We start from the raw sequence: 20,095 nt of genomic DNA on the forward strand, positions 1-20,095 counted from the left end.
AACACGATCGTTCTGGGTTGTCGTCATACCCCCCATAACACATCAGTATCGATAAGAAGTATAGCAATCCCGCTTTTAGTTCAGTTTAATCGCAATCAGTATCAAACATGCGTCATACAAGTATCAAAGGCCACGTACAAAAAAAGTCCGAAACGATACAATGCACTGTAAATTGCTCATGGACATGACGTAGAAAACTGAAGGGCAAGAGAGAGAACACACAAACAGGCCATTTAGAATTATTCTTTCCGAGAAAAGTTCACATTCTGTTACTTTTGATTGTTGAATCCCACCCGGTGTGGGTTCGAATCGTGGTGGGGCACAACCCAACGGAATGCGTAATATACTGAGAAAGTGTTATCCCAAATAATTTATAACGTGTGTTGACCACTTTTTAAATGGCATTGTGTATACAAAACAAGAACTGATGATTATTATTTTTCTTTCGGATCTCAAAAATAGTAATACCGGTTTATATAACAACTATTTGTTGATACAACGAGGTCAGTTGACATTAAGGGAAAAACCCGCCCCGTTGTTATTATCTGAATATTTAACAGCACAAAATAGCTAGCAAACATGCGTATGGTTTAGATTTTACGTGCTCTTCAATGATTCTGTCACTGATTTCATTGACCAAGGTGGTTGGATGGTTTGGTTTGGTTGGTTGGTGTCCTCATGATGCGCCTACAAGTCATTCTTCCTGCAGTTTTCAATCTGTATTCAATCTATATTACATTCTGTATGTTCTGTATGTGTGGGCACTTTGACAAATAATGCCACCCTTCCTCACCCAATAACAACATACAGAACAGTCCAAAAACCAGTCCAAAACATATACAGTCGACTCTGCCTAATCCAACAAAGATTATGAATAGACTAAATACACAGTCGTTTCAAGAATGTTATCTTACTTAGTTGATTAAGAACAGACTCTATGAACACATTTATCAAGCTACAACTGACTTCTGGGCTTATGTAGTTGTATTGTTGTTTGAAAATCTCTGATGCAGAAATTAGCCCAGACATCGTCCATACAGACTTTGAATTAACTGCCGTTCAAGCCATCAAAGACGTCTTCTCAGACTGTGAAGATAGCGGCTGCCTATTTCACTACAACCAATCTATGCTGTGAAAAGTGCAAACCATGGGCCTTGTTATAGACTGCAAGAGAGATAGATGTTGTTATAGACTGCTAGAGAGATACATGCTGTTATAGACTGCAAGAGAGATACATGCTGTTATAGACTGCAAGAGAGATACATGCTGTTATAGACTGCAAGAGAGATAGATGCTGTTATAGACTGCAAGAGAGATACATGCTGTTATAGACTGCAAGAGAGATACATGCTGTTATAGACTGCAAGAGAGATAGATGCTGTTATAGACTGCAAGAGAGATAGATGCTGTTATAGACTGCAAGAGAGATAGATGCTGTTATAGACTGCAAGAGAGATACATGCTGTTATAGACTGCAAGAGAGATAGATGCTGTTATAGACTGCAAGAGAGATAGATGCTGTTATAGACTGCAAGAGAGATAGATGCTGGAGTGCAAGCTATAGTTCGTCGAGCAGCACGTTTTCCTCTCTTCCCCATCGACATGGGACTTAGGAACTACTTGTTTTACAAGGTCGAAAAACAAAGCTACAGTTCCTTGATGTTTGTAAGGCGCCTCTCCAAGTTCATTCTTTCATTAACTATATTTTGTTCAGAGATGATGGCTGAGGAATGTGTTAAGTTTGATGCTTTTATTATCATCTAATAAATAATACACTCTGAATGTTGTTCTATTTATATGTTAAGCACGTGCTTATGCTCCCTATATATCGTAGTAAGACTCTAGGCAGAATGCCATATAGGCACAATGTGAATGAACCTTGGGTTGTTGGTTAAAGTCACACTCACAAAAAATGCAGAAACAGTAACTGGACTTCAGACATCATACCCTTGTTGGGATTCGAACCCGGGCCTTCTTCGTAATGAGCGAACGCATTGACCACTAGGCTAACCTATCGCCCCACCCTAGGTATGTAACCGGCCATAGCTTGATTTGTTAGGTTCACAGAGATTTGGTACATTCAACTTCACAAGTTGAACGATTAACGGTGGGCGCCTAACGCTTTATTCACGCACAGGCAAACTGTAGCGCAAGTGGGGTTGCGCAGATTAGAGAATATGACCAGTCTTCATATATGCGATAAGAGGGTAAGATTCTTTATGGATAACAACTTCTTTATTACATATGATGCGACGTTTCGGTATGGATCCTTACACCGTTGTCAAGTAAGAGTGGAGTAATACATCACAGAACAGACTTATATACATGGACAGGGATAAAGTAATAACAACATGTAGGTATGAATCAAAGGCGGGGATTAACAACAACAACAATGGGTGGTAGTAATGATGAGACAATAAGAGGAAGCCAATAGTGGCTGTAGCTGTGACAAAGTATACATGGCTGATAGGGTAATTAGTAATGGTGGCTGGTGAGCTCTAATCTGTTATTTTTATGAGTTCATTGTGCCTGCTTGTTGCTTTAGGAGACGGCTGATGTTTTAGGAGGTTTTTCCAATGAAGGGTAAAGCGATGCGGATAGGTGCTAGTTCAGGTTTGTTGGTGGGCTCTTTTCTTGTTTGGTGGAGCGTGGATCTGATGATTTTATCAACCTTGTATTGAATACCACGAGTGCCGCTTAAAATCTTGAATAAAACGTATTTCACGTGAGTAATTATTAAATATGGGGTTGGAAATCGGAGGGAACAACCTAGTGAGGACATGGGAGTGTTCCTTTCGATGGTGGCAATGTTATATTTTGACACGACAAAATACTTTTTGAACCGAAGCGAGGGAAGCGCGTTGCCAACATCATTCGTAACTACTCGCCTCTTTCCGTAACCTGCCGGAATGACCCGAGTAGTTACGAATGTTGCCAACCTTTGCTCGCTTCGCACGAATATATGAAGACTGGTCATTTTCTCTACTCTGCGCAACCACATTTGCGCTACAGTTTGCCCGTCATTCACGTTATTGACCAATTTGGGCACTGGAAATCTGTGAAGTCGTCCAAATTCTTCCCTACACTCACACACAACCATTTCCATCTTCAAAGATCACTCACAGCATCTGCCCTCATAAAGTCACTGTTTATACTGAAAAAAAGAACACAACTGCAAACCAACCCATCATCCACACTCAGGTGAGATACCGCTGCAATTATTGTTGTGTTCAGCTTTTGATTGGCTCACAAAACGGCTAGAGGGCGCTGATGGGACTGTTGCTTATCAACTCTGGTCAGATGCGTGAAACAGCTGCACTACGTCTCCCTACAACTATAATAAATAACTGACACAGACCATCTTAAAGTGGGAATATACTTTATTATTGTACAACTCAACTGACTCGTCAAGTCTGTTAAAAGCACCAAGAAAATCAAGTAAAGGTCATTTGTGCCCAGTTAGTGACCACTGACCTTACATAGTGTGTGGAATGTACTTGTAGTAAGTACAATACATAATATGCATGCACAATCAAAGGAAGTATATCTACTGTTAGAAGAAAATCAAGGCGAACGTCACCATGAAAACAATTTATGATTTCATTAAGCACCCTCGTAAGTTAGGCGGCTTTGAAAACGTCAACGATCACAATAAGAAAAAAAATATGGCCAACCTCATGTATGTTTTTCGAGACAGCACTAAATAAGAAAGAAAATATGACCGCCTCATGTATGTTTTTCGAGACAGCACTAAACACATGGCAAGGAATTCATATATCGTGACAAAATTATCAGAATATAATCAAAATATTTACATCATTTTACATTGGAAATATATACAGTGTATATTTCAGTAATTTGCATTACAAATTAATTCATTACGCTCATTATTGCACAAGCTGAAAGAAGTTCTAAATTCAATGCATGGGGACGAAATGAGTAAATATGATGAGTTGTTCCCCATGAACAGCCCAAGGAGATTCTAGCAAACACTAACAGAGGAACTTATATAAACAACTAATATATGGCCTGCACAACCACAATAGGCGCATGGCGACAGAGAAGAAGGATCCACTAAAAGCATTCAATGTAGTTAATGAAAACATATTTTCACAAAGAGTAAAATGAATGGAATCCCCCAAAACTTTTATTAAATACGTTTGCATGTACTTAACAATGTAGGAATATAAGCTGATGAAATTTGATTTCAACTTATGTAAACAACATTGTTTTATTAACAGTTCTGTAAAATATTCTATGCAAAAATGGAAATAGGTGTAAAACCATAGTGTCATGAAACTTCTTTCTGAAAATTGTAAAAATGTGACATTTATGTTAAGCTGAAATATCGTTTTGACACATTTTGGACAGGGTGGAATCATTTGGTCAAGGAATGAGTTCGCACTTTTACCTTGGTAGTTTATCACTGGCGTGTTTACAAGTTCAGAATCACAGCTTTCATGTACGCTGCTGCTGTTAGTGACGCATATGGCTGCCATTCCTTCTTTTGGCCGTCGACATAGTCGCACATACCTCTGATTATGAGGAAGCTGTCACAGCGATTACCTTCAAGGGACTCCAACACGGAGTCATACTCGGCATCAAATGCCTTTACATTGTTCATTTGGGAGAAATCCTGCCTGAGGTCTTCTGCCCTCGCCACGATCTTGCCCGAACCGATGACGCCATACCGAACGTTCACCTGACCTTCTCGATACGCACTTCCGTACATGCTCCGTGGACGCGGATGCTCGTATTGAAGAACAGTGCCATCTCGGTTCGTTGCGTACAGCTTATCTGTCGTAATGTTTGGCCTATGGAAGTTGGATTCTTCTCCTTTGAGCTTATTTTTCCCCTCTTCAATATACAGTTCCCACGGTTTCGGCTCGTGGGATCTTATTTCAGAAGTTCTGCGTAAGTCTTTGACAGCGCTTTGGAGAGTCTGGTCTCGCGAATCCCATGCACGGGTCATATAGCTGTAGCCGTGTGATCCCTGGAGCCGCTCCACCTTCTGACAGTATACATACATAGCTCCGCTGCTGTCGACCGGCATCGACACGACAACATCCCCGAGACGGACGTGTTTGGTGTAGTCAGTGTAGTGAGGAACGGCGCCACCACAGCCCACAATGAACACGTGATCAATTCTGCTGAATGTTCCTGAAACATGCAGTTAATAATCCGATAGCACAATGGTGGAGTCGGGTTGATCTCTGCTTTTGACAGTATTTTGCAATAATGTATTACGTCGGGGACACCGAAAATATGCGGCACAGCACAGTTGTTACACTTTGTATACATGAAGGGATACTAAACCAAGGATTCAGAACATCTCAAGAGACCCCATTGAAATGATTTTATTTTCAACCTTTTCCCCTTGTAATTGACCTCACAAAAGATGAATAGCCTTTCTCCTGGCCGCTAAGAATTCACCCCAAAAGCACTGTGATTATTGCTTCATGTTTTATGTTTAGAGGGCATTGATTGTAAATGTGAGGCTGATGTATGTCACAAAATGTACACAATGCGTCTTCTACTGTTTCATCCGATAGTATTTAATGACGTCCCGAAGGAGATAACCTTGCAATTGGCCTAAGTTATTACCTCACTTTACAGAAGTCATACCTCCTTACCTAGCAGCCTTGTGACGGTGTTCTCGGCAGCGATCATAGCACCTTGTCCGCCCTGCAACCTCGACAGCTTGGTGGACACGACGTTGAACTTACCGATGCGCCCACACGTGTACACCTGGGACTCCCCTGTAACGCACACGGACGGGATTAGAACGGTGTTTTTGGTTTAATGCAAGTTATAACTTTAACATACAGCCAGTGGTAGCTTGTGTTAATGCCTTCCTAACACATGTACGACTAATATTGATGTGCAAATGTATCGTAACTTCATACAGACATATTTCTAACTGTGGTGTCCACAAGCATGTGAGTGTGTCATGTTTAACGATGCATTTTGGGGACATTCAAGACATGTCATGTGGGGTGTAACACATATGAGCTGCTACTATTCCCAGCTATATGATGATCCGGGTTAGAATTGGTCTTCAGCACCCCATGCTTGTATGAGGTTTCTGGAAGGACCGGGTGGTCAGACTTGCCGACTTGGTTGACACATGTCATCGTATCCCAACTGCGTAGGTCGATGCTTATGGTGTTGATCATGGGATGGTCTGATCCAGACTAGATTATTTGCAAATAGCTGGAATATTGCTGAGTGGGGCTGCAAACACAGCTATAGGAGTGAAACTGTGGCCTTCAACCTGGTGGGCGACCGCTTCCTAAATGTATGCTTCCCTACGATTGCTCAACACACGTTACTTTATTCAAGCATTTACGGTATGCGGGTATGAGCGTAAATGAGTTTGCATTTCAGCAACAGAGTAAACATTATGAACAAGAAATAATAAAAGTCCGGTACAAAAAGAGTCTTTGTGAATGTTGTATAACATTTCTAAAGAACACAGATATTAATCTAAAATAACATTTCACACCACCTCTAAGTGACGACGGCTCACACACTGTACAAAAAGAGAAGCCGGGTCTCTGACTTTGATATGTGGGTGATTAATGATGACCATTTACTGCAAATGTACCGAGTTGGTGTCCACTGTGCCAATATTAATTAAAATGCATTGCTGGCATCCACTAGACGCATTACGGTAGTTAGCTTCAGTGTGTTCGTCGTATGCTTTATATAGAAAACGTAAGTTTTTCCCTACACATGCGAAGGTTTTCTGTGGTTCGTTGGAGACCATTCATATATACAGCTATAAAGTTCCCAGCGTTCTAGGCCATTTTGTTACATGTTGCTTTGAAGCCTTTATATGTCAACGATATTTGTCCGATTTATAATCTTCCAACGAAGGAGCTTTCTGACTTCCAGTCATTTGATTCGACGCATAATTCAGAAATCAGCATCTGCTGTGTTTTGGAAGGAGACAAGTCCCACCTGAACACTATCAAAAGAGTACATCAGTTTAAAAAAACATGTTTTTAGCAATCCCATTAGTTTACAAAACCCAAATTTGTTCCAGTTATGAGAAGCTTGCCTACTGGGAGAAGTGAATTTGCGAGATAATCGAATTGTGTGCTTTGCAGGTCAATGCACAGCATGCTCCCATTCCCGCCGGCAACAGTGACACACGACTGCGTCTACAGCTACTCACAAGCTGCATATAATCTCCGTATTGAAAAAGACATGGATGCAGGTGCCCCTGTAGTCTAAACACGATAGAAATGTGGACTAGAAGGAAAGTTGATTTAGATCAAAGAGAAAACATTTAAACATGCAAAACATTGCTAGAATTTCAGGAGCAGGAACAATGACTGAGTGCTCTATGAAGGAAAGTACATAAAATACAAACTGAAAACACGACGATTCCGAGATTAACTACGAGAAAACTAAGACATTCGCAACGAAAAACCCAAACTTTCCAGTTGGTAAATGGTGTCTGCCTAAAAATGAAAACAAAAATTAAAAAAAAAACCCATAAAAATAGCTTCAACAAAAACATACTGCCAACAAAATGATTCAACGAAAAACGAAAAGAGAATTCTTTACAACATGACCAACTCACCAATCGTGGTACCGGACCCTAGATGCATATATAAATACCTTTATATGTACATTTTCACTTGTATCATTGCTTGTTGGCAAATGCGAAATTTTATTAAAATGTGACGTTTGGGGTTACACTTTCTCAGTTAAATACAGCATACAAATAACATACAATGGAGTGCATGTTTTGGGACCAGTTCTCCTTTACACCCCGCCCACCTCTAATAAGTGACTCAAATCTCTAAACATTAATCACGTTAGGTTAGTGTTCCTAACAAGTTCATGCAGTAGGAGCCATGTTATCGTACCCACCTTCAGTCTTGAACTTGACATATGTAGTTTTGTCCTCCATCATGGCGTCCACGGCCAGCTTCTCACAGAACAGGCCCGTGATGATGCCAATTGTCGGCTGCTCCTTCCCGGTCAACGTAGGAATCTCCTTCACCAACTTGATTTCTGGCGGGAAACAAAACACACATGATCATCTGTTGCCTTTACAATTGTATATCAGACGCTTCTCTGTTTTGAAAGATATTTTGATATTATCCCACGTTATATTACGTTGATTTTTGGCGCCAAATACAATTCATGTCATCATTTTCTGACATGAAAAACGCATGCGTATCGGACGTTGAAAGGAATATTTATATTTACCCCACGACATAGCTCGATTTCTGGCGGGAAACACACTTTATGTGATCGTCTGTTATATCCAACTGGGTATATGACTACAATCTGAATGTGCTGTTTCACCATGTACCAACTGATTCCTTATGATTGACACTTGCGGGTGGTTAAAGCGTTCGCTCCTCATGCCGAAGACTGTGGTTCACTTCCCCGCATGGGTACTATGTGTGAAGTCCATCTATGGTGTCCCGGAAGCCGTCATATTGCTGAATGCGGCGAAAATCTATGCTCACTACACACATGCGTGTATTCTTGTAAGTTGAATCGAGTTTGTTAGTTTGTTTGGAGTCCCTTATACACTGTTCAGTTATGTCACACGGTGTTCCTGGTGTGGCCCAGCTAAGGACACACTACTGACGCTTACTTCGTTTGTTTACAGTCAACTATGTGAAGACATACAGTATCCCTTGCCAACGTTGCTAAGCATTCATCAGCCGTGTGGACGGACTTTAGGTATTCTAGGTTTATATGATCGGGTGGGGTGGTCTAGTGGTTAAAGTTCGAAACCCGCTTCCGATTTCAATGGGTAAATATGTGGAAAAGCTGTGTCTGAGGACATTGATATTGTTGCATTTATCTAAAGCGATATAGCACCACACTCATGGATCGCAACAGGGAATGTTCAAGTTCACAAACATGACATGAGAGCACCATTTCCTACAAAATTTATAATCTTATTTTCTTGAAACTTCTATAACAAACTGTTTAGAATATTTGGAATTGCCTCGTCTTTCGGAGACCGGTTTTGGCTGTAGTTCATGCCAACGTACGGAAATTGCAGCAGTTGCGTATGATCGATCGGTGGAGAGAGCCTTAAATAACTGATACACCCTTCAGACAACAGCGGGTGATACTTAACACTGATGGAAGTAGAGGCTGACGTCACCCACGTCCCTGCTTAAAGTATCCTACTCAAAAGAACTGTTCCGTACAGCTATTGTTAATCGGTCGTTCCGTCGAATAATTTCTTTTGAGTATTATATCAACAGGTTTAGGAGCTTTGTGTTACCTGCTAATGAATCTTCTAAACTCATATCTGATTATCAGTGAGTGAGTGAGTGAATTCAGTTTTACGCCGCTATTAGCAAATAGTCCAGCAATATCAGGCATATGAACACCGGAGTAGTTCGTATACCGCTCACAGACGAAGAGTGTCGTTAATGATATCAATATCGTTTCTCAGTATCTTATTATCTATTTGCAACAGCTGTCACTCCATCCAGTTTCATTATAAAATGCACGTCGTTGTGGTGAATATAACTTATACATCCGTTTATGTGGTTTATATTTAATAGTGTCCCACGTTCATAGTGCTCATGATGAACACGAAGGTCAATATGTGACCATATGATATGATTGTAGCTGTGTAAAAGGATTCTGACAATGAAAATGGACGTTGTAGTAAATGTGTATCGTTTCAAACATAATCGGACGCAAGGATGCCGAGGCAGTAACCGTGGGTCTGTCTCTCTGGCATCAGTACCTAACGTATCATGTTAGGTTTTCCACTTGACGGGCTTAGACTCGACCTAAAGCTGAATGCGAAGAAGGCAAGGGCAGTGACTATTGGCCTAAACATGACCCTGCATTGGCGGGAAATATTATCTTAGGAGTTCCTGATTTGGAATCGACTGGACTACCCATGCATTTGTATAGCACTTCTCATGTGACGAACTTGGGATCGACCCACAACAGACAGCGTGGAAAACCATGGCATGACTACTGGACTACCCATGCATTGTTATAGCACTTCTCATGAGACGGACTTGGGATCGACCCACCACAGACAGCGTGGAAAACCATGGCATGACTACTGGACTACCCATGCATTGTTATAGCACTTCTCATGTGACGAACTTGGGATCGACCCACAACAGACAGCGTGGAAAACCATGGCATGACTACTGGACTACCCGTGCATTGTTATAGCACTTCTCATGTGACGAACTTGGGATCGACCCACAACAGGCAGCGTGGAAAACCATGGCATGACTACTGGACTACCCATGCATTGTTGTAGCACATACCGTGTTTGGCGTTCATCTCGCCGGACTGTACCCGCATCCAGATCTCCTTCTCCACTTCCTGTATCAACCCCCTCTTCTGCATCTCATTCAGCATCACGACAGCAGCGATGCAGTCCGAGGACTTGATCTTACACTTCCTAAGAACAACAAGCTCACTGTCAGCATGTAGGGCATGGGTGTGTACCGGAAGTAGGGGTTGCCATAATGTCCCTTGCTCGAATATATACTACACAACTTATGATAGGGATAAGTGTTATCTTCCCGTGATACACGTAACTGCTCCTCGTAGTACAATGCTGGTTTGATTGTTGTTTTACCTCGCAGTAAGCAATTAATCAGTCGATACCACAGTAGTGTGTACACTACTGAATCCAAACCATTGGTTGATGGCGTGACCATCGACAATTATAAGACAAAATCAAGCAGGTCGAACAACTATAAATAGCACAACCATCCTCATACTCATCTACCCTGGAGACCAGCGCTTGTCGTAAAAGTCGACTAACAAGATTGGGTGGCAAGGCTCGCTGAATCGGTTGATGCATGTCAACGTATTCCATGGGCGTAGATCGGTGCTCATGTTGTTGACCACTGGATGGTGTATTCCAGATTCGATTATTTACAGACCGCCGCCATATAGCTGGAATATTGGTGAGTGCGGCATTAAAGAAAACAAATACTTCACGGGCTAATGCAGTGACCACGTACTGGAGCAGTTCATTGACAGGCACAGGGTTTGGGTAAGCATCTTCCAGACAACTGAGCATGCGCTGTTTCTTTGCCAACCATAACAGACTCATCCGAATCTTCTCCCTCTTCCTGGCGCGTTCCTTGTCGTAGTTTCCTGGGAATTATAAAGTAGAACTGATTACGTGCTTTCTTTAAAGTAAGGATAGTTTACTACATCCAACAATACCAGCAGTGGAATCCCTTCGTGTTTAGAAGTGCGGGTCAACTAGTGCAAAGCTGAAATAAATCCACGTCAGCAAAAGATGTTTGAAGAGGGAGATTTGATAAATCGGTAATAAGTTAATCATGGCAAACATCATTACTTGCCATTCGATGTGAAATATTTGAAGATATAATTAACACGCTCTACGAAGATATATATCTAAGACTGTTATTCAACAGTAAATATTTGCCTGAATTATATTACAATGAAAAAACAAAAAAAAACCAAAAACCCACTAAATATTCTCATCCACGATACTGATGAAATAAGAGAACAACCATGAACGAGCAATCCAAAGACTGGCCTTCTATAGTAAAATGATCCACACAAAGGATTAAGAAAAGTGTGACAAGCATAAAGAATGACGAGACAAGACAATGACAAATATTAGTGTAATATATAGCATATTCTGTGCAAACAATAACAACGTTTATCTTCAGACTTAATGGGGCAACATAAACGAACATCGGTCAACGAAGTATATATTTTTATGTAGAATCACGTTTTCCCAGAGACTTACAAAATGGGCTTTAGTGTAAGGAAGTTCTGCATACACACGCAAACATACACAAAAAGTGCAAAGTTATGACAACATAGCAAAAAGATGTAAAAAAAAAGAAAAAGAAAAAAAAAAGAAAAGAAAAACAACAGAAGGAAAAGTTACAAAAGGAAACTGAAGAGTTAACTGTAAATACATATACAATCTAACGAGTATTAAATTTAATCGGATTAAGTTGACTTTATTTGAGAGTTAAATAATATGTTGGTAATGTTTTAATGCAAAAATGAGACCAGGGTTTAAAAACGTTTAGCACATCTGAGAATGAATGTCAAAGGCAAATGTCAGCAAAAAAAATAAATAAATGAAAAAAAAAACCCCAAAAAACCAAACCAAACAAAACATAAAACACGCACACGCAAAACCCAAATAAAAAAATAATAATACAAAACAGAGAGGTTCGACACTGAAAATACAACGTAACTTTCACTTCAAGAATACAGCACATCGAAATGTCATGAATTAGACTAAATATCATGTATTTATGAACCTGTTTGACGTCAAAATTTCTATGGCGTCATAAAAAATGACGTCAACTACATTGTTCATACCAAATGTGTATTACGTATTAGCGTTGATCCTAGTGTTATGTACAACAAAGAAGTTGTCATCCATATACTCGTCTTATATATCTTGCCATACATTGAAAAATATGACTATCAGCATAATTTATTTATTATGTTTAGAGATTTTTTTGTGTTACGATTTTCAGTGTCGATCCTGATCATTTGTGAGGCACAGAGAAAGACATGAAGCGGGTACACCTCGAGGGAGATATGAGTGTTATCTACCTGAGTAGGTTCTCCACTGCGGCAACTCGTCTGTGATAGAAGATACAGGTTGAAGAGGAATAGAACATGAACTACATAAGCCATGCTTATAGAAGTACCACTACATCTTACCTGTATGTAGTCAGTACATTTTACAATTAACACCAATGGACGTACGCAATAGAGAATTTCTTCACTATAAACATGATACATCGTAGATATACAAAGAGTATCTGTTTTACCTAACAAATGAAATTCAAGTTTGATCCCGCTGTTTAATAAACATACTGAAGTTACGGTATCGTTTATTTACATAGGTAGTGACTATTTCTGAGTGATGCATATTTTGTCATTACTTAATGCACTAGTAAGACACCTCTAAGTCAGCCATGCAACTATATACTTCTACTCTGTATAATCCGACTCTGGCACACATACAGTTTTTACTTTTGATTTAACCTTCTCCATATTCATCAACCTCAGTCTCATATGATAAACAGACTATGTGTACTCTTATAATTCGCGAGTGAATGTTGTTATGTGCCACAAAGAGCACCATTTGAAGTTTAATATCGGTTTCCTGTAAATATCCAGTCGATGATTATAGATACAGAGCCTGGGTTAGGAAACCTACGACTGACAACATGAGCAAATAATCATGGGGTCACAATGACAGAGAATGAGCCAGCTGACCACTAAATCGACAGGTAGGATAAGTACGGGATTTAGCTATTTAGTTCAGTATGGAATTCCGACAGGAGTTGTTTCCGATAAACTGTTCAATATATAACACCTGGGCATTGATTAAATAAACAAGAGTCATCAGAAGATGACACATCCCATCGGCCCCCAACATATTTGAAAGGACAAATCATCTGACAGTTACTTGATGTTTTCTTAGATTAATTGTTTCCATTGAAGTCATGAAAAATATAAATGCCATATATATCTGTAAACAGCAAAAGGCACCACTTCAAGATCCGTCTCATATATCTGCCAAGATCTGTTAAAAGATATGAAATAGCTTTCTAGTTGTGCTCCGGAAACGAAGTCCATCCCTCCATTTTTAGACTAAGTCAGAATCGTTTCCATGGAAACTGGGAAAATGATAAATCACAAAATAGCAAAAGGCTATATGCAGGGGTCTCCCCTACATATTTGCCAAATTTTGCAGAGAGATACTCAGAAGTTTTTAAGTTGTGCTCCGGAAACGAAGCACTTTCCTCCATTTTGAGTCTAAATCCGGAACGTTTCCATTGAAACCGAGAAAATAATATATCACAAACCCCTGTAAGACACCACTTTAGGTTCTGACTGATGTATGTAACACGTTTTGCAGAAAAATATTGAACGGTTTTGAGTTCTGCTCCGGAAACGAAACACACCTCTCACTTTTGAGTCCGAAACCTTTCCATGGAAACCGAGAAAATGATAAATCACAAAAACCTGCAGATAGCAAAAGGCACCACTTTGGGGTCTGCGACACACATCTACCAAGTTTTGCAGAAATATATTGATCGGGTTTTGAGTTCTACTGCGGAAACGAAGCCCACCTCACCATTAGACTAACACCAAAATATTCCATGGAAAAACCAAACCAAACCAAACAAAACAAAAAAAATAATAGTAAAAATGCCAAAACTATAGGCACAAAAAGGCACAACTATAGGTTGAGATAATTATATCTATCAAGTCTGGTCTAAAAATATTGAACGGTTTCTGAGTTATGCTCTGGAAACAAAATGATTATGGACGGACGGACGAGGCGTCGACTGTATCCCCCCGCATTACATGCAGGTCGAATAAAAATTGTAAATAATTAATAATATGATGTTAGAAAGAAATCCTTTACCCACCTAATATTTCTGCAAACTCCCACTGTCCCTTTGAAGCTCGTCCAGTCGACAAGGCCATGCAGTTTATGTTGAACTGTTTGTACACCGGAAGTTTGTATTTCAAGAAGGTGTTTTTCCCATAGTAAGCTCCCCTGCCGACCTCGATCACGTGATTCTTCCAACTGACCCAAAAGAACCGGAAGTCGTCTTCACTGAGCAGGCCTATTGTGGTTGCCTCTGCTTTTATGGCGCCCATGGAGCCGTCTCGGATGTAGGATTTAGTGTTGTTTTCTGCCCCCAAAACGATCTCGTGCGTCTTTCTGTCCACGTCGCCGTACACAGCTGACAACGCGAGGAACGCGTCCCCCGCGGCCTTGATCTTGAACGTGATGAAGTTCTTGTTGTTGACCTGGACTTCCGGTACAAACTGGTAAGCATACGTGCTCGGTGTGAACACAGAGGTGAAACTCTCTGTAAGCAAAACAGCCACATCAAAATCCATACGTTCATAATGAGAGAGCATTATGAAAAGTGTAGAAAAACACAACCAGACTTCGATGCAACGTTCTGACTTTTGAAATCTTTGATGATGTTCGTCTTTTTATGTTAGATATGTGAGGTTGTATAAAACAGTAACCACAGCATAGCGTTTATTTCATTGACCCTGAATAAGGTGGCATACAATGACATCCACATTAATCAATAGACCCCATGGTTACTATAACATGACGGACCATAACATAGCCGGACAAGGTGTAAAAGGGGCATGTACAGTGACACGCGCAATATTTGTATTTAAACTTTCCCAGTACAGAAGGGATTCCAGTAATTTGGGGTTCTGAGTCCTACCCGGCACCTAATTGCTATGACACAAAGACCCATTGCAGCTTCCACAAGATGGTCAAGTCAGACAATTGGTAGCCTAGATCAACTGACTTATATTCTCGTCATATTTTAGGACCGTTTTTATAAGGTTCTTATATTGAAATTGATACTAAGAAATGATTAAATATTTTTAATCATAATTAAAGTTTATATTTAGTGCCTTACGAATATTGATATGAGAATACTTATAGAAATGTATTCCCGATACAATTAGATTGAAGATGATTACATTTTAAAAACAGTATTCTTCCACTGCCCGACTTTTGCAAGGCGTTAACCTTTAGTGCGAAACTATGCAAGGTTTAATCACGGGTATTTTTGAGTGACACGTGAGTTCGTAAACACGCCAGGCGAATGTACTTCCATTATTGACTGGGCCACTTCAGACATGGCCATCTAAGTCAAGGTCGTGCGGAGTCATCAGGTCGGTAAATAAGACTGGACTCACGCTTTAGAGTTAAATCTAAAATAAACTGTCATCTACTTACGAACTGGGGGAATGTCTTCGTCTGGTTCTGACTCTACGTTCTGCTTGACCTCGAGCTCCACACGTTTGATCAGTCGGTAATTCTTCAACAACACCAAGGCACGCTTCACGAAACCAATGTAATCTGAAATATTAAAACAAATTGAATGACAAACCTTCAAAATGTTATAAATGCACCATTTAATATCAGACCGAGGCGTCATGATATATAGCAATACACTGTGTTCCATTGGCCCATGTATTACTTTGTATAACTTGGACCTTGTATACTCTAGGCGAATAAGACAAATGCGAGATTTAAAACTGAAATACCTTTGCAACCTTTACGACATTCACACACGTTGGTTTAAGAAATTGACACAAATACACTATTTCATGGAGTTATAGTGACAGAACAGCCAATGGCACCAACTTTTAGAGAGAGTTCCAGGTGCCACAAGTTCCTGGAAGTAGTCTGTGAATGTCTTCTTCTTTTGCACCCCATCAGCCGATCCCCGGAACCAGAACTGGAGCGTCCACAGATCCTGAAAATGTGACTTAGTGAGAATGATTTTGTCCATTTCCCAGCAACATCAGGAATTTGAACATCGCGACAAGCTGTAACCATTGTACTAATGAAAGGATGCGAGCCGGAAGGACGCTTGGCCACTATGATGCCCAATATTACTGGATCCTGCAGAATATCAAAAGTGGTAATACGTATGGTTCACATCTTTCAATAAGAAGACGGGTTCCATATCCCGTGTCGCTCTTGTCGTCTAACTATCGTGAAAACTCTGGATCAACACATATTTATCCCTTCATGTTGTATGTAAGATGTCACCCTTGTATCAATAGTGGTGTCAGCACGTGTCTCCGCTGACGGACGGAATTGACAAAGCTCGGGGGATAATACACATTAACGCTGTATGTTCCGGGTATTGATTACTCCATAACAATGATCGCAATTCTCATCAAGCAAATCGTTTTGCCTAATTAAAGCCCATTACATATTACATCTTATATTGAGCAATTTCATCAATTACGGAATCAAAACGTTGAGATATTAGTTGCACTTAATATTTAGTTGTATAACAAGGACAAAATAAATCCAAACAAATGAGGCGACACATACATGTAGAATGCGAAGTAGCCATTTTCTGTAGGTGATTTGGTTTCTATGACAATGTTCATTTTGACAGATAATGTTTGACGAATCATGTAATGGGTGGTATGCTTTTCTGTATCGCCTGTCACCGACAATACGTCTTCATACAGCGTTATTTGAGGCCACCCTGTACAGGACCCAAAAACTTGGAAGGACAATGTTGGATGAAGCCGATAAGAGGTGCTAACCTTACCTACAAAGCCTCTGGCTGACACTTCATTCTTCGTTACACTTGAGACAAGAGTTAATCTTACCTGTACCGGCTCTCTGTGACCCTCATTCTTCACAAACAGGTACGCCATAAACTCCACCCTACCCTCGCTGGGCTGGACGGATTCCAGTTCTGTGGGTTTACACATGGTACTTTAGTCACATTATTCAAAGAGTGTACTAATTAATACTTGTAACTAGTTACCTTTACAATGGGTGTATCAGTGTAAGTATGATGGTAAGTGTGTAGCCTTTTAACGTAACCATATAAAGTGAGTGAGTGAGTGAGTGAGTAGGGATGGCTTGACGCTGCTGTTATCAATATTCCAGTAATATCATGTAGACAGTTATTGATCTGCTTGATCCCTGAATGTTAACCTACCATCAGCTGTCTTACTGACGAGTATGCCTTTGTAGGGCCCTCCTGCGATGTGGTGTATATTATTAAAGTTGATGTCTTCCTTCTTCATCCTCTCAAGTCTCATCATGGCGCGGCCATTCTTTTTCATAGCCGTCATCACGATTTCTGAAACGTAAACGTTACATATAAATAACATGCGAATCATCACTCAGTAGTTTGTCATTTCTTGCATATGAAACTGATAAACTGTATTTCTATATTATATTACATAGATCATATTTCTTGATACGATGATGAAAAATGGATGAAACGGTCAACTTCAAAATCGATGGCCATGAAGGGAAGTTCTGTTTCTTGTTCAATGCTTCTGGTCGCCCGATCGATTAGAAATTACCTCAAAATGAGAGAGTAATCAGTAAATTCCGTATACCCAAACTGAAGCTGCCGATTAAAGAAAAACAAAATGTCAAAGAAAGAGTCTTTGCTTGATTCAACCAGTTACCAATAGAATACATACAAAACACATGGACAGACTGTTGACAGTTGGGAGTTTAGCACTACAGAGTTGATCACTACTGGAAGGGTTAAAAAACCAGTACCATTCAAAATACACAAATCTGTATTTTTCAGCCTTATATAAAGTAAACATGTGTTCCTGTATGATAACAAACGTTATCAGAATGATGAATGCTACTTGGCTGAAAACTGCTGCAAAAAAGCTGTAAAGGAAAGTTCCAAAATACACCTTTAACACATGCAACGGTGGAAATCTTTTGTGGGAGTGAATTTTGCAGTAATTGTTCATTTGTCAGAAAAAATGAGAGAACCTGGCCAATCGGTCCTCCGCTTTAGCGACAGCTTACAACAGCTATTATAGGCCTACGTATTCTACACCGAACCCTTGCAGTGATGTCGCCACAATAACTTTTACTATACAATTGGCCCGTTGAACCTTCACACACCCCACGTACGATTTTAAGTAGTGATTCAATACCAGATAACCCATGTCCTTACGCTATGTTGAATTGGCTGACACATGTCATTGTTTTCCAATTGTGTCGGTCGATGTTCATGTAGTTGATCACTAGATTGTCTGGTCCAGACTGGACTATTTACAGACCGCAGCCGTATAGATGGGGCACCATGCAGTGTAAAACAACAAACCTTGTCACAATGAAACATATATATTGAAAATATTTTTTTTTCAGCAAAGAATGTACTAAATCGTACTGTTAGTTACCCTCTTTGTGAGTTAGAAGAAATACTGAAATGAACTCTGACTCTCAATCTCTTGTACATGTACGGAATAGACAGATGCCGGATTAGTCAAGGTTCTGATGATCATAATATCGCTGTAAAATGACAGGAACAAAAATGTTATGCCGGTTTTCAGGTTGTGCCGGATTAAAATGAATCTGAATGATGAACCACGAACGTATAATGATTTTTATTCCATCCACGAACATAATCAGAAGCCGTAATGAGTTAGCGCTTAATCCACAATGCCTACCATCTGTAAATAAGAAGTAGTGGGATAGCTTAGCGATGGAAGTGTGCGGTTGTTACGCCTACTTTACTTTTGAACAAGCGCGGATTGGGACCTGTGATTTTATCGCTTTTTGTGACAAGTTGACATGTATGTGAACTTTAATCTGCGGCAACTTACACCATGTAGTGGTGCATTCTATCTGACATTTGCCAAGGGACAGAATGTACAAAGGAAGGTCATATGTTATCTTGCCACTCCAGAGCTCCACATAACACCAGACATATGCTACGCCCACGCCCACGCCCACGCCCACGCCCACGCCCACGCCCACGTCCACCCACGTGGTCTATATTCCTTTGATATAATATACTTGCATTTGATTCCTCATATTTAACAAAGACAAACTTCTGGAATTATTCAAGGAACCACGCACATGCTCCGTACACCAAGGTTGACGTTTAAGTCGACGGAAAGCTTTAATATAAACGCAGAACTAGACAATCCTCTCAGATACTTCATATGCCGGGCGACTTTTAGGTAAAGTTATAAGCTAACTCATAATGCAAATATTAACATAACACTTGACCTGTGCCTTATCCGTCGAGAGGAAGCTTTTCCTTGAAATGTGTGTGGGATGTGAGGCTTGGACGGTGACGCGAAACAGTAGAATCTTTGATTCATCATATTACATCATCATGACCACACCAGTGTTTGTGGTCAAAGCCTTCGCTCGTCACGACCAACACAAGGTTCGACTCGATGAAAAGGAGTCTATGTGACGTCAGTTCCCGACACTTCCTGAGTGTTACTGAGAGCGGCGACAAACTGTACTCACACACCCGCTGTGCTCCCGACTCCAAAAATACCCAGACACACAATGTACACCCATATAGAGTGCCTTAAAAGTGTTTTGATTATTTTTTATGCAAGCATTCGATTCATGTGCATTGTCCGTCTGAAATGAGATATATGGTCAAAAAGAAACAGACTTGAATTAATTTACGCCAGGTATAGCTTTTTAAGAAGAAATGTACAGTGGAGCGTACACTGAATGTACAGTGGAGTGATTTGTCCTTTCTGTGACACGGACCAACAGAGATTATACCCACGAACA

At 40.3% G+C, this 20,095-nt stretch overlaps 1 protein-coding gene across 2 annotated transcripts in view; it reads right to left on the reverse strand.

Annotated features, from left to right (window-relative positions):
* Positions 1-3,362: 3,362 nt before the first annotated feature.
* The window catches only part of LOC137274522 (uncharacterized), a 37,535-nt gene continuing 20,802 nt past the window's right edge, over positions 3,363-20,095 (reverse strand). The window contains exons 2-12 of one of the 2 annotated variants that reach the window (XM_067807756.1): positions 17,514-17,657; positions 17,176-17,264; positions 16,187-16,298; positions 15,776-15,898; positions 14,424-14,873; positions 12,589-12,618; positions 10,995-11,130; positions 10,287-10,423; positions 7,885-8,028; positions 5,634-5,759; positions 3,363-5,160 (exon numbers count right to left, since the gene is read on the reverse strand). In XM_067807756.1, the coding sequence (XP_067663857.1) occupies positions 4,436-5,160; positions 5,634-5,759; positions 7,885-8,028; positions 10,287-10,423; positions 10,995-11,130; positions 12,589-12,618; positions 14,424-14,873; positions 15,776-15,898; positions 16,187-16,298; positions 17,176-17,264; positions 17,514-17,657 (2,216 nt within the window). In that variant the 3' untranslated portion in view covers positions 3,363-4,435. The remainder of the gene's footprint in view (positions 5,161-5,633; positions 5,760-7,884; positions 8,029-10,286; positions 10,424-10,994; positions 11,131-12,588; positions 12,619-14,423; positions 14,874-15,775; positions 15,899-16,186; positions 16,299-17,175; positions 17,265-17,513; positions 17,658-20,095) is intronic. The other variant, XM_067807757.1, reaches the window with a different exon arrangement.

Source organism: Haliotis asinina, chromosome 2 (genome assembly GCF_037392515.1).
Source record: "Haliotis asinina isolate JCU_RB_2024 chromosome 2, JCU_Hal_asi_v2, whole genome shotgun sequence".
Taxonomy (NCBI): domain Eukaryota; kingdom Metazoa; phylum Mollusca; class Gastropoda; order Lepetellida; family Haliotidae; genus Haliotis; species Haliotis asinina.